Source organism: Somniosus microcephalus, unplaced genomic scaffold (genome assembly GCF_052327205.1).
Source record: "Somniosus microcephalus isolate GS21.2 unplaced genomic scaffold, FLI_Smic_1.0 unresolved_chr1, whole genome shotgun sequence".
Classification (NCBI taxonomy): Eukaryota; Metazoa; Chordata; class Chondrichthyes; order Squaliformes; family Somniosidae; genus Somniosus; species Somniosus microcephalus.
This window is the reverse complement of record NW_028225179.1, coordinates 16,532,935-16,548,520: the sequence shown is the minus strand read 5'-3', so window position 1 is coordinate 16,548,520 and position 15,586 is coordinate 16,532,935. Positions and strand designations below refer to the sequence as shown.

The 15,586-nt window shown below is 48.6% G+C and overlaps 1 protein-coding gene across 1 annotated transcript; it reads right to left on the bottom strand.

The window, feature by feature from the left end:
• Positions 1 to 351: 351 nt before the first annotated feature.
• LOC147093698 (putative G protein-coupled receptor 139) lies at positions 352 to 7,679 on the bottom strand. The gene is made up of 2 exons (XM_085973912.1): positions 7,536 to 7,679; positions 352 to 1,592 (listed from the first exon to the last, which is right to left on the bottom strand). Exons 1-2 carry the CDS (start codon positions 7,633 to 7,635, stop codon positions 661 to 663), a joined length of 1,032 nt encoding a protein of 343 aa, XP_085830038.1. The 5' UTR covers positions 7,636 to 7,679; the 3' UTR covers positions 352 to 660.
• Between the last annotated feature and the right edge of the window lie 7,907 nt (positions 7,680 to 15,586).

Sequence of the window (15,586 nt, the reverse complement as noted above, 5' to 3'; positions counted from 1 at the left end):
AGTGCGGGTCAGCCGCAGACAGATGTTAGGGAGAGGGATGGAGTCAGTGGCTGGGAACGGAGTTCACCACTGTTCATCGGCACAAGTCCAGGAGTCTCACTATAGGAAACAACATCGCTTTAGTTCCGATAAATCCCACAGTCCCACCGGTGATGGAGAAGCTGTGCATGAGCTGGAGAAAGTAAAAGTCCAAAGACAGCACAGGCTGATTGTTTTAATGATCTGTTTATTGTTCTCCAGGCAATCCACACACATAAGCCACCACAGTTATTGTTCATGTCCTTATATTATTTAAATATTAATCACAGTCGGGCTTATTCTCCTTTCACACTCAACTGGTGTAACCCACGTGTTCTGACGCTCATCCAGCAATCAACATCCCATTCTCACATCAGCCTAAACCTCAATGCTGGGTCTTGTATTTCTTTGTGTCCAGAGTTTGATTTAATCCAATTAAACCCCTACCGCTTTTATAACCTTACCATCCACATGATGCTAGCTCTTCTACCTTGCTCACTGACTCTTACATGGAAACACACGGGCCTTGTCAGATGGAGGCCAGCGTTATATCTGGAGAAGCCTGGGGCAGAGATGGAGCCTGTTGGGGTTCCGGTAAAAGATGGAAAGAACTCAGGATGGGATATGAGATGCAATGCAGGTCTAATGCTGGGAATTACTCCGATCTTTTCGTTGCTTAACTAATTTAAATATTATTCTCAGTGGATATTTCATCCCAATCTTCAGCTCCTCTCTGAATTTAGTCTGTGTTACTGCATAAATACATGTGTTTGTGCAGCAGCTCAATAGCAGGAGCATATAGCTGGTACAATCTGCGATAATCATTGGGTCATTGAAACCTATATGATAATAATGGTTTGTAATTCGCATTAATAAGAAAAATATCACGTATGTCATCCAGAGCAGTATGAAGTTTCCGGATATAGCGAAGAGTAGAATAATGGATTTCCTTCGGTTCTCCATCTCCGGATCATTGTGATTGGCATCATTCTTGCTGCTCCTCAGCCTCCTGCGGACTCTACTGGCCGCCAAAATGTGTCCTACGGTCAGAGCATTGAGCAGCAACATCAGCAATATTGGGAGCAGTGGGGTGAAACAGCGATCAATCCAGGTAAATACTACCCACGCAGTTAGAGTGTAATACTCTAGTTTTGGATCACAGCCCCAGGGCACGTTGTCGATTGTATAGGAGTGTTCAAATATAAAGTACCAGGGAATGTTTTTCAAACAGAACAGCAGACACACGGTTCCTATAACCATGGCTGCAGTTTTCTCGGTGCAATATTTAGTCCTCAGCTTCTGGCAACAAATGGTAACAAAACGATCAAAAGTGAAAGCGACTGTTAACCAGACAGAAATATCTGTGACTGCATGAGCCAGGGCGAAGTTGAAAGAACACACAGGTGTGAGGAACAGGAAGGTAGTTGGGAAATAATAATCATTAATCCGAACCAGTATCACATCAGTGATAATGACCAGTAGATCCGCCGCCGCCATGGCCACCAGGTAGCGGGTGATACACCTGGAGAGACCGCACTTTCCCCGGGACAGGATCACAATCGTCATCACGTTCGCTGTAAATGGGAAACAGACAAAAACAGGGAATCAGCCTTCAGATTACAGCAAGGGAGCCAGTTTCACAGTATTTGATGTGAAATGTACTTTACTGCAGGATCTGGGGGTGGGAACTGAACTCGTTACCGCTGCCAGGATTGGGCAGTTGAAAACAATTTTAACATAAAATTGCAATGTTCAGTATAAGAGAGTCTGGAGTAAATAAGTGAAAATAAACGCCATCAGCAAAGATTAAAACATGAACAACATGGATTCTCTGGGAATTTCCTCAGAGCTGCTCCTCTTCCACCATCGCAGCTTCCTCAGAGGTGCAAGGAATCCTGACGAGTTCCGAGTAAATTACCGGAACTTAAATTGTATGAGCAAATGGACAGCCAGATAATGAGTTATAATTAATAGCAACAAGTAGCAGTTCAGTGACGGAAGAACAAATGAAAACAAAACGAAAGAAAAGTGATTGAAAATAAGTACTGAATGGTCAGTTATAAATTGGGAGATAAATGACGGGTGAGGAGCAGTGAGAATGAAGCCGGCCCGAAATGCGGTAAATGCTAAACGGGGACCACCGAGGGTAAGAACATCGGCGGGGTTTGGATCCGTGGCCAGGAGAGGGGCGCAGATACCAGGCGGGGGTCAGAACAGGCTCGTATTTGTCAGGTTGGATTCTCAGACTGGGGGGCATGACTACAAACTGTTGAAAAGACAAATGTCAAACACCATGTTACAAAGCGACTTGTTGTGGGTCAACTCGACCAGTTTCTGTTTACAAACCACCAGATGGACATTTCAACAAAAGCAAAATACTGCGGATGCTGGAAATCTGAAATTAAAACAGAAAATGCTGGAAATACTCAGCAGGTCAGGCAGCATCTGTAGAGGGAGAAACACAGTTAACATCTCAGGTCGATGACCCTTCGTTAGAACAGGAAAAAGTCAGATGGACAGTTCACCTGATCAACCGACTCCCCCTCGCTGGAAACCCCAGGTCCTGACATCGGTGCCTTGAACAGTTCAACATCATGTGGGCAAACTCCAACAATCACCGCAAGGGGGAGTAGGTCAGGTGTGAGCAGCAACAAAGAAGATGACCTTGTTCTGTGATCCCAGGAATAATTGAACCTTCCAAAGCACATGATGTAAGACGGAGCACACTCCCGACCTCGCTTTTGTCACCTCTGATAATGGATGAAACTTCAGAGGGAGGTGATGGCGGCGATCCGAGGCTTACAGCAAAGACCAGTGCAAGTGACAATAGCGGCTGCTGTCCAACCCATGACAACAAAGTACCTGCCGAGATTCAGCTTCAGAAAGTTTTAGTGGGAAGGTTGTACCTCTGAATTGGACGAATCCATCTGTAAAATTAATCTGACACATGAGAAATATTGAGAACCTGTCACCCTGGTCTGTAAGATTTTCCAAAATTACATCCTAGCAGATATGGGAAATATATACAACTGAGCATCCGGAATAAACAATCAACAATATCAGAGTTTCACTCAGGATAATGTGTCGTATGGCAGGTTGTCAGCTTGACATGGAAAGAAGCGTCATGGGTTAATTGGTACAGAATAAGAGAGAGAAAGTGTGTGTGGGAGAGAGAGAGAATGAGAGACGGATAGAACGAGATAGGGAGAGACTAAAAGAGAGAGTCAGTGAAAGGGAGAGGGAGAGAGAGGGAAAAAGAAAAATTGAGATTGAGAGACAGAGACAGAGAGAGAGAAAAACGAGAACTATATATATCAGAGACAACTCTGTGCAGAAGGAACAGCCTTTGCAAAATAAGGTAGGTGAAGTAGAAATAATTCACTGTCTTCCTGCAGAACCGACTTTAGCCAAGAGACACTTAGGTGGAAATGATATGACATGATTTTAGGAGTGTATAATTTTTAAATAGCTAAGCAGCTGGGGGGATCTCCATGGATACAGAAATATATTGTAAAGGTACTGCCCCCGAATCAGAGATAAGAGATATGAGGTGTTGTCCAGTGACCCTGAGCAGGTTGAGGTGGACCTTCTGCTTGAACTGCTGCAGTCCATGTGGTGAAGTTGCTCCCACAGGGCTGTTCGGGCGGCACTTCTAAGGTTTGGACACAGTTACTATGCACCAAATGTGATGGGATAATTTTTTCCCAATGTTACCAATATTTTGTAATGAGTCAAACCATTTCAGTAATTTATTTATCTAAAACATGCAGCATTATACAAAATTGCTAAAATTATTCGCCACATTTATCATGCACTAAACCATTAATTGATTCAACAATTGGATCAGTGTTTCAATGGTTTATTAATTATAGTCCCGCCTTACTTAGAGTCACAATTTAAACAGTGGTGACACTTAAATAACAAATGATTTGGTTACACAACGATTGCCGTCAATTACACTTGTTTCTATTTCCAAGTGCAATGACGGAATATGAAGAAAAGAATATCCACCACTCTGAGAATCCAACCACCAATGTCGTCAGTTAAAAATAAAAATATCTTTACTGCTGTGCTGTAATGTTTCTATTTCCCCAGCTCTCCGTTCCTTCAGTCTCCGGGCTCACTCTCTGTGCAATGTCCCGAATATAACCATTAAAGCACGGAACATTATCATATCAATAAGCATATCGCAAAAGGAAGAGGGAGGACAGTTAGGGCGTGATATTCCCAGAATTTCTGAAACTGACCCGTAATCTGTAGAATAATCACCTCCGGACAAACACAGCAACTGAGCAGACCCGCAAGGAGAGCAGTAATACAAAGAGACACGGACTTATACAATCAATAACCGGTTACAATGGCTCCCCGGGAACTCCACGGGCGGCAAGGATAGCTTCAGAAATCACTTATCCCAGTTACACTGAAAATGGACACGCGATTAATGGAACTCCCATTGCAGAAATGCTGATGACTTGGGAGCTTGATGCACAGTTACACAGGGACACAGGAGGAGGTTATTCAGCCCCACAAGCCTTTTCCGACATCACATTAGATCCTGGCTGATCTGCACCTTAACTCCATTTACCTGTCTTGGTTCCATATCCCTTGATACTCATACCATAAAAAGTTATATCCATCACAGCCTTAAAATTTCAATTGACCGAGCATTGACAGGCTTTTGGGAAAACGAGCTCCAGATCTCCACTGCCCTTTGTGTAACAAAGTGTTTCCTGATTTCCCTCCTAAATGGCATAACTCTCATTTTAAGACCATGTCCCCTCATTCTCCAATCTCCACCAAGGAAACAGTTTCTCTGCATCTACATTATCGAATCTCTTTATCATTTTAAATAACTCGAATATAACACCCCTCAACATTCTAAACACAAGGAATACAAACTAAGTTTATGCAATCTGTCCTCACAATTTAACCCTTTAAGCCCCGGTGTAATTCAGGTGAACCTGCGCTGAACTCCCTCCAAGACGAATACATGTTTCCTGCGATGCGGTGCCCAAAACTGAACCTCGTGCTCCAGATGGGGTCTGACCAAGGTTCGATATAACTGAAGCATCACTTGCTCACTTTCGAATTTAAACACCCTTGTGAAAAAACCCAAAATCCCATCAACATTTATCCCTACTTTTTGTCTCCTTCCTCGCAAGCAACTACTGACCCGTCTCACAAGGTTACCTCCAATACTGTGCAATCTCACTTTTGTTAATAATTTCTGTGTGAAACCTTTTCTGAAGCAGGGAAATAACTGACACTGTATTACAACTTGAGAATATGGGGATCAACATTCTATTGCATCGTGTGCTGACGATATTTACAGTAAAAATTACACCCGCTGACAGGACATTGAATGAAGATAACAATAGGAGCTTTTGTTGGACATAAGTGCATTATGATCTCAATGAACATATCACTCAAGGAAGATGGCGGACAGGGAGGATGTCATATTCAATTAAATTCTGACATTGATTTGGAAAAAGCAAACCAAATTCTTCAGAAGGAATAGAAAAGATATCGGACATGTACAAAGACCAGTGACACACATAAACCCTGATTCACAAAGTCAGTAAGTTCAGAATCAGTTAGCGGGAACACCAAATACCGCTTGTAGAACGGGAACATGGCAAACAGATATACAATACATTCCACTTTATTTATCTCTGAGAAATGATGGGGACTCTTGGTGCAGGACACCGAGCCGCAATGGACCCTGTGAGCTGTAATAGTCAGAGAAAGACTTATTAATACAGGAGCGAAGCTTCCAATGGGAGCATTAGGCTGCATTGTTCCTGAGATTTGTGCGAGTCAGTGGGATAGTGAGACAACTCACTTCACTATGTCCTTACTGAGTAACATCTTTAAACAGACCTGGCAGAGTTTTAAAACCAATAGTAGAAATATTAGAGTTTGATGCCGATCACATTTGTTCAAAAAGTAACCTGGAACTTTTAGTAGCAGCGGGTATTGGGAACTCATTCCACTGAATGTGAGATTTCAGTTTCCCAGCTGAAGGGGAGAATTTGATTCCTTGTAATGTAGGAGTTAAAATACACCGGTTTCATACCCAGGGCTCAGTCACACTAAACTATGAATCTGAGCTAGAGGAATGTAACACAGACACAGATTACAGGGCGATATGATCAAAGTGTTTAAAATGTTGCAAGGATGGGAGAAGGTAGATAGAAGCAGACTGATTCCAGCAAATGATGGGGTCGAGAACGAGGCGTCATAGATACAAGATTGAACAGAAGACATTCGTAACATTGGAAAAGGGAGTGGGAGAAACTTCTTTACAAAGAGAGTTGGGAGGCGGTGGAGTTCAGTTCCAGGGTTAGTGGTTGAGGCAGAAGCTATGCTCATTTTCAGAGTAGAGTGGATAGGTGGATGGAGGAAGAGGTGATGAAGGGATATCGGGACAGGCTGGTTAACTGTCTTTACAAATATCTTCTAACTTTAAGGATCAGAAGGGAACTAAATATAACTTGGTAGCGAGCAGCAGTTTGACCGGGTGGACAGGTTGGCTGAGAGTTCAGCCGGTGTTATATCAACATGCAAGTGTATGATCTGAACAATAAAAGTGTCCGGTTTGTATAAAGGGACCAGAACCCGGATTCTGATCGGCGCTCTGGGTAAAATGCGGGTGATGGAAGCTGAAACGGATTTTTCAAATGGGGACAAACCCAGGAGAGTTTCACAGAGTGCCGCTGCTTTGTTTCAAACGCTCTCTCAGTGCATTGGATTCCCGGTCTGAGCTTCTGGAAGGGATGTGACAGGAATGAGCTGCCCCCCACCGGCTGAAGGCAGCACAGTGCCCGCCCGGTGGGTGAAGAGGAGTCTGAGAACAGGCTGGTGACCGGTCAGGGGAGAAGATCAGGGGGAGAGTCTGTGTCTCTGCATGGAGCACAAACCCAGCCTCGGCATGGATTGTGATCAGCAGGAACAATATCCAGCACTTTGCTGGAAACAGACCGAGAAGAGCGGGAAGATTCTGATTAATGAGACTGAACAAATCCCAGTCCTGACTGTCAGGATTCCCAGGTATATATCCAGGAGCGGCCATCAGTCGATCGGTCCCCAGCGGGAGTCAGAGGGGGAGAAACTGCAGCATTTTACAACACAGTGAATGTTCAGTCAGATATTGTCCTTGTCAGATATTAACGAATGTAGCCGGAAAAAGTGGAGGAGAGAAAATCTGGCCGGGCATGGAATCAATGGAATTAAAATATTCCATGGAATCACACATTGCACGAGGTCTCAGTTAAATGGAATCATTGGAAAGACATTAAATGCAGAAAATAATCTGCAGTTTTTATGGGGTTTAAAGAAACTTAAAATTGCAAAAAATTATCAGTCAATGAACGAGGTACAGCGGGAAATACAGTCACTGAATTTCTGCCTTTCAATTGACTTGTGAAAAACAGTGAGAAAAGGACACTTACCGAGATAGGAGCAGAAACAGAGTTAACCCTGATTCACAACTTTAGTAATGGAAGATAATCACTTACCGGGGATTCCAATGGCTGCTATAATCGGATAGTAAATCATTACTGCCTGTAAAATTGGCGGTAAGATGGTAAATGGAAACGTGGTGAACGGAACTCTCATTCTGTCTGAGAAGTGATGGTGACTCTTGGCACTGGACACAGGGCTCAAATGAATCTGTGCGATGAGAGATTAAGATAAAACCATTTATAATTGAGGGACAATTCCCGTGGGATCAGGAAGCATCAGGAGTATTGACATTACTTCCAGTCATTTGGGCAGTGCGTCAACTCCCTACACTGTCATGTTTGTGTTGCACTAATTAGATACAAATTGATATTACAAGTGTTTTGAAATGAAACCGCCCAAAGATTGGAATGATATTTTGCTCACATTTCTCTCTGTCAATGTACTGAAAGCCGGGCTCTGACCGCATCGCTGCAACACCTTCAACAGAAGCAGCTTCAGGCTCCCCTCTGTGACGTCACACGGCTCAGTCCTGTCGATGCACCAACTGAATTCCCCCAATTCTCAAACATCTTTCAGTGTTTACACCGCCCCCGGCCCTCCAAACTCAGCCCTATCAATGTGGGAGTTTAGGCTGGCAATTGAGTGAGGAATTTATGTCTTTAGGACGGGAAGAGGTTGGGCTTTGCACCAACACCTGGAATAAATTAAATGTAAAATCTCAGGTAGAAAATGTAACCATGGACAGGGGCTCAAAAAATCCTCGGTTTCACTGAAATCCACATTCTATAAAGGTTACAGGTGATGTGAAAGCAGAACCCTTTCAGTTTTAAGAGGGCTAACCCAGTTATAGGGTACTGTACAATATTGCAATAGGTTGGGCCACATTTGGAGCAGGATCTCTGTGGAAATCTCCATCCCCCAGGATTCTGTGGGCTGCGGTGGGGTTTCGAGTTTCTGCTCAGTTCATTATTTTCTATTATTATCCCATTCCCAGTAGTTCCACTTTGATCTTTCCAGTGATATTATCGAAGGTCAGGCCGTGGAACACAGGTGCATTCAGACCAGGAGTCGGTCATTCAGCGTCTCGGGCCTGCTCCGCCATTCAATTTGATCATGGCTGATCTGCAGCTCAGCTCCGTTTCCCCGGCTTTGCTACTTATTGCTTCTTATCCTCACCTTACAACAATGTATCGATCACAGCATGAAAGCTACAAATAATCCCGAGCATTCGCAGCTTTTTGTGGGTTAGAGTTTCAAATTCCCACCAGCCATCATGTGACACGGTCCATCTTGATTTCGCTCCTGAATGACATAAATCTAATGTTAAGCTTATTGCACAGAATTACATAAAATAAACAGCAGAGAAACAGGACATTCGGCCCAACTGGTCTATGCTGGTGATTCTGCTCTACCAGTCTCCTCTCACCCCATCACCATGGCCTTCTAGTCATTTCACCCTCCTGTGTTTATCTAGCTTCCCCTTAAATACATCTGTGCAACTCGACTCAAATAATGATTGTGGTAGCGAGTTCGACAATATGTCCCCTTGTCCATGATTCCTGCACCAGACGGAATTGTTTCCCGGCATCTACTTACTGAATCGTTAGACATTTTAAGCACCACTTACAGGTCAGCACTCAATCTCCTTTACTCAAGGGAATGGAAGCAATATTTTGCAACACGTCCTCGTAATTTAACCCTTTTAGCTCATGTAAATTTCAGGTGATTCTGCATTCCATCCACTCCAAGGCCGATATATAATCAGTGAGGGCCTCGGGAGTCAGGGGAAGAAAGGAAGATTGGAGAATGTGGTTGGCGGGGGAGATTGAGGCCTCGTGTAAAGTGAGCGGCAATGGCAGTCGGAGAATGGGGAGACTAGAGAATGGGAGGTCAGAGAGAGGATAATGGGGTCAGCCAGAGGGGGACTGAGGGTCATGACAGGGAAATGGGATTAGGGAGAGTGGGAAAGAGGGTCAACAGCTGGTAAATGGGGTCAAAGAGAGGGGGAAAGAGGGTCAGCAGCAGGTAAATGGGGTAAAAGAGAGGGGGAAAGAGGGTCAGCAGCAGGTAAATGGGGAAAAAGAGAGGGGGAAAGAGGGCCAGCAGCAGGTAAATGGGGTCAGCGAAGGGGGAAGAGTGTCAGCAGCAGGTAAATGGGGTCAGAGAGAGGGGGAAGAGGGTCAACAGCGGATAAATGGGGTCAGAGAGGGGGGAAGAGTGTCAGCAGCAGGATAATGGTGTAAAAGAGAGGGGGAAAGAGGGGCAGCAGCAGGTAAATAGGGTAAAAGAGAGGGGGAAAGAGGGTCAGCAGCAGGTAAATGGGGCCAGAGAGGGGGGAAGAATGTCAGCAGCAGGTAAATGGGGCCAGGGAGAGGGAGAAGAGGGTCAGCAGCAGATAACTGGGGTCAGAGTGAGGGGGAAGAGGGTCAGCAGCAGGTAAATGGGGTCAAGGAGAGGGGGGAAGAGGGTCAGCAGCAGGTAAATGGGGTCAGAGAGGGGGTAGAATGTCAGCAGCAGGTAAATGGGGCCAGAGAGAGGGGGAAGAGGGTCAGCAGCAGGTAAATGGGGTCAAGGAGAGGGGGGAAGAGGGTCAGCAACAGGTAAATGGGGTCAGAGAGGGGGGAAGAATGTCAGCAGCTGGTAAATGGGGCCAGAGAGAGGGAGAAGAGGGTCAGCAGCAGATAACTGGGGTCAGAGTGAGGGGGAAGAGGGTCAGCAGCAGGTAAATGGGGTCAAGGAGAGGGGGGAAGAGGGTCAGCAGCAGATAACTGGGGCCAGAGAGAGCGGGAAGAGGGTCAGCAGCAGGTAAATGGGGTAAAAGAGAGGGGGAAGAGGGTCAGCAGCAGGTAAATGGGGTCAAGGAGAGGGGGGAAGAGGGTCAGCAGCAGATAACTGGGGACAGAGAGAGCGGGAAGAGGGTCAGCAGCAGGTAAATGGGGTAAAAGCGAGGGGGAAGAGGGTCAGCAGCAGGTAAATGGGGTAAAAGAGGGGGAAAGAGGGTCAGTAGCAGGTAAATGGGGTAAAAGAGAGGGGGAAAGAGGGTCAGCAGCAGGTAAATTGGGTAAAAGAGAGGTGGAAAGAGGGTCAGCAGCAGGTAAATGGGGTGAAATAGAGGGGGAAAGAGGGTCAGCAGCAGGTAAATTGGGTAGAAGAGAGGGGGAAAGAGAGTCAACAGCAGGTAAATAGGGTCAGAGAGGGGAAGAGTGTCAGCAGCAGGTAAATGGGGTCAGAGAGAGGGGGAAGAGGGTCAGCAGCAGGTAAATGGGATCAGAGAGAGGGGAGAAGAGGGTCAGCAGCAGGTAAATGGGGTCAAGGAGAGAGGGAAGAGGGTCAGCAGCAGGTAAATGGGGTCAAGGAGAGGGGAGAAGAGGGTCAGCAGCAGGTAAATGGGGTAAAAGAGAGGGGGACGAGGGTCAGCAGCAGATAACTGGGGCCAGAGAGAGGGGGAAGAGGGTCAGCAGCAGTTAAATGGGGGTCAGAGAGAGGGGGGAAGAGGCTCAGCAGCAGGTAAATGGGGTCAGAGAGGGGGGAAGAGGGTCAGCAGCAGATAAATGGGGTCAAGGAGAGGGGGGAAGAGAGTCAGCAGCAGGTAAATGTGGTCAAGGAGAGGGGGGAAGAGGGTCAGCAGCAGGTAAATGGGGTCGGAGAGAGGGGGAAGAGGGTCAGCAACAGGTAAATTGTGTCAGAGAGAGGGAGAAGAGGGTCAGCAGCAGGTAAATTGTGTCAGAGAGGGGGGTAAGAGGGTCAGCAGCATGGAAATGGGGTCAGAGAGAAAGGGGGAAGAGTGTCAGCAGCATGTAAATGGGGTCAGAGAGAGGGGGAACAGGGTCAGCAGCAGGTAAATGGTGTCAAAGAGAGTGCGAAGAGGGTCAGCAGTTGGTAAATGTGGTCAGAGTGACGGGGAAAGAGGGTCAGCAGCAGAGGAATGGGGACAGAAAGAGCGGGAAGAGGGTCAGCAGCAGGTATTTGTGGTCAGAGTGACGGGGGATAGAGGGTCAGCAGCAGGTAAATGGGGCCAGAGAGAGGGGTGAAGAGGGTCAGCAGCGGGTAAATGGGGTCAGTGTGAGTGCGAAGAGGGTCAGCCGCAGTTAAGTGAAGTCGGAGAGAGGGGAAAAAGGGTCAGCAGCAGGTAAATGGGGCCAGAGAGAGGGGGAAGAGGGTCAGCAGCAGGTAAATGGGGTCAGTGTGAGTGCGAAGAGGGTCAGCCGCAGTTAAGTGAAGTCGGAGAGAGGGGAAAAAGGGTCAGCAGCAGGTAAATGGGGCCAGAGAGAGGGGGAAGAGGATCAGCAGCAGGTAAATGGGGCCAGAGAGTGCGGGAAGAAAGTCAGCAGCAGGTAAATGGGTCCAGAGAGAGGGGGAAGAGGGTTAGCAGCAAGTAAATGGGCCAGAGAGAGGGGGAAGAGGGTCAGCAGCAGGTAAATAGGGACAGAGAGAGGGGGAAGAGGATCAGCAGTAGGTAAATGGGGTCAGAGAGAGAGGGGGAAGAGGGCCAGCAGCAGGTAAATGGGGACAAAGAGTGGGGGAAGAGGGTCAGCAGCAGCTAAATGGGGCCAGAGAGAGGGGGAAGAGGGTCAGCAGCAGGTAATTGGGGTCAGGGAGGGGGAAGAGGTTCAGCAGCAGGTAAATGGGGTCAGAGAGAGGGGAAATATGGTCAGCAGCTGGTAAATGGGATCAGAGTGTGGGGAAGAGGGTCAGCAGCAGATAAATGGGGGCAGAGAGAGGGGGAAGAGGGTCAGCAATCGATAAATGGGGACAGGGAGTGGGGGAAGAGTGTCAACAGCAGTTAATTAGGGTCAGAGAGGGGGAAGAGGGTCAGCAGCAGGTAAATGGGGTCAGAGAGAGGGGGAAGAGGGTCAGCAGCAGGTAAGTGGGGTCAGAGAGAGGGGGAAGAGGCTCAGCAGCAGGTAAATGGGATCAGAGAGAGGGGGAAGTGGGTCAGCAGCAGGTAACTGGTGTCAGAGAGAGGAGGAAGAGGGTCAGCAGCAGGTAAATGGTGTCAGAGAGAGGGGGAAGAGGGTCAGCAGCAGGTAAATGGGGTCAGAGAGAGGAGGAAGAGGGTCAGCAGCAGGTAACTGGTGTCAGAGAGAGGAGGAAGAGGGTCAGCAGCAGGTAAATGGGGTCAGAGAGAGGGGGAAGAGGCTCAGCAGCAGGTAAATGGGGTCAGAGAGAGGGGGAAGAGGTTCAGCAGCAGGTAAATGGGGTAAAAGAGAGGGGGAAGAGGGTCAGCAGCAGGTAAATGGGGTCAGAGAGGGGGAAGGGGGTCAGCAGCAGGTAAATGGGGTCAGAGAGAGGGGGAAGAGGGTCAGCAGCAGGTAAATGGGGTCAGAGAGAGGGGGAAGAGGGTCAGCAGCAGGTAAACGGTGTCAGAGAAAGGGGGAAGAGGCTCAGCAGCAGGTAAATGGGGTCAGAGAGAGGGTGAAGAGGGTTAGCAGCAGATAGCTGGGGCCAGAGAGAGGAGTGAAGAGGGTCAGCAGCAGGTAAATTGGGTCAGAGAGAGGGGGGAAGAGGGTCAGCAGCAGATAAATGGGGTCAGAGAGGGGGGAAGAGGGTCAGCAGCAGGTAAATGGGGTCAGAGAGAGGGGGGAAGAGGGTCAGCAGCAGATAAATGGGGTCAGAGAGGAGGGAAGAGGGTCAGCAGCAGGTAAATGGTGTCAAGGAGAGGGGGGAAGAGAGTCAGCAGCAGGTAAATGGGGTCAAGGAGAGGGGGTAAGAGGGTCAGCAGCAGATAAATGGGGCCAGGGAGTGGGAAGAGGGTCAGCAGCAGGTAAATGGGGTCAGCGGGAGGGGGAAGAGGGTCAGCAGCAGCTAAATTGTGTCATAGAGAGGGGGAAGAGGGTCAGCAGCATGTAAATGGGATCAGAGAGAGGGGGAAGAGTGTCAGCAGCAGGTAAATGGGGGCAGAGAGAGGGGGAAGAGGGTCAGCAGCAGGTAAATGGTGTCAGAGAGAGTGCAAAGAGGGTCAGCAGCAGGGAAATGTGGTCAGCGAGAGGGGGAAGAGGGTCAGTAGTAGGTAAGTGGGGTCAGAGAGAGGGGGAAGAGGGTCAGCAGCAGCTAAATGGGGTCAGTGTGAGTGCGAAGAGGGTCAGCAGCAGTTAAGTGATGTCGGAGAGTGGTGAAAGATGGTCAGCAGCAGGTAAATGGGGCCAGAGAGAGGGGGAAAGTGGTCAGCAGCAGGTAAATGGGGTCACTGTGAGTGTGAAGAGGGTCAGCAGCAGGTAAATGGGGCCAGAGAGTGCGGGAAGAGGTTCAGCAGGAGGTAAATGGGGTCAGAGAGAGGGGCAAGAGGGTGAGCAGCAGGTAAATGGGTCCAGAGAGAGGGGGTAGAGAGTTAGCAGCAAGTAAATGGGTCAGAGAGATGGGGAAGAGGGTCAGCAGCAGGTAAATGGGAACAGAGAAAGGGGGAAGAGGATGAGCAGCAGGTAAATGGGGCCAGAGAGGGGGAAGAGGATCAGCAGCAGGTAAATGGGGTCAGAGAGAAAGGGGGAAGAAGGCCAGCAGCAGGTAACTGGGGTCAGAGAGAGGGGGAAGAGGGTCAGCATCAGGTAAATGGGGTCAGAGAGAGGGGGAAAGAGGGTCAGCAGCAGGTAATTGGGGTCAGGGAGGGGGAAGAGGGTCAGCAGCAGGTAAATGGGGTCAGAGAGAGGGGAAATATGGTCAGCAGCAGTTAAATGGGGTCAGAGAGGAGGAAGAGGGTCAGCAGCAGGTAAATGGGGTCAGAGAGATGGGGAAGAGGGTCAGCAGCAGGTAAATGGGGACAGAGTGAGGGAGAAGACGTTCAGCAGCAGGTAAATGGGTTCAGAGAGAGTGGGAGGAGGGTCAGCAGCAAGTAAATGGTGTCAGAGAGAGGGGGAAGAGGGTCAGCAGCAGGTAAATGGGGTCAGAGAGAGGGGAAAGAGGGTCAGCAGCAGGTAAATGGGGCCAGAGAAAGGGGGAAGAGTGTCAGCAGCGTGTAAATGGGGTTAGTGTGAGTGCGAAAATGGTCAGCAGCAGTTAAGTGATGTTGGATAGAGGGGAAAGAGGGTCAGCAGCAGGTAAATGGGGCCAGAGAGAGGGGGAAGATGGTCAGCAGCAGGTAAATGGGGTCAGAGAGAGAGGGGGAAGAGGGTCAGCAGCAGGTAAATGGGGTCAGAGAGAGGGGGAAGAGGGTCAGCAGCAGGTAAATTGTGTCAGAGAGAGGGGAAGAGGGTCAGCAGCAGGTAAATGGGGTCAGAGAGAGGGGAAAGAGGGTCAGCAGCAGGTAAATGGGGCCAGAGAGAGGGGGAAGAGGGTCAGCAGCGTGTAAATGGGGTCAGTGTGAGTGCGAAGATGGTCAGCAGCAGTAAAGTGATGTTGGATAGAGGGGAAAGAGGGTCAGCAGCAGGGAAATGGGGTCAGAGAGAGGGGAAAGAGGGTCAGCAGCAGGTAAATGGGGCCAGAGAAAGGGGGAAGAGGGTCAGCAGCGTGTAAATGGGGTCAGTGTGAGTGCGAAGAGGGTCAGCAGCAGTAAAGTGATGTTGGATAGAGGGGAAAGAGGGTCAGCAGCAGGGAAATGGGGCCAGAGAGAGGGGGAAGAGGGTCACCAGCAGGTAAATGGGGTCAGTGTGAGTGCGAAGAGGGTCAGCAGCAGGTAAATGTGGCCAGAGAGAGGGGCAAGAGGGTCAGCAGCAGGTAAATGGGGTCAGAGTGAGGGGGAAGAGGGTCAGCAGCAGGTAAATGGGTCCAGAGAGAGCGGGTAGAGGGTTAGCAGCAAGTAAATTGGTCAGAGAGATGGGGAAGAGGGTCAGCAGCAGGTAAATGGGTCCAGAGAGAGCGGGTAGAGGGTTAGCAGCAAGTAAATTGGTCAGAGAGATGGGGAAGAGGATCAGCAGCAGGTAAATGGGGTCAGAGAGAGAGGGGGAAGAGGGCCAGCAGCAGGAAAATGGCGTCAGAGAGAGAGGGGGAAGAGGGACAGCAGCAGGTAAATGGGGACAGAGAGAGGGGGAAGAGGATCAGCAGCAGGTAAATGGGGTCAGAGAGAGGGGGAAGAGGGTCAGCAGCAGGTAAATGGGGTCAGAGAGGGGGAAGAGGATCAGCAGCAAGTAAATGGGGTCATAGAGAGGGGAAATATGGTCAGCAGCTGGTAAAT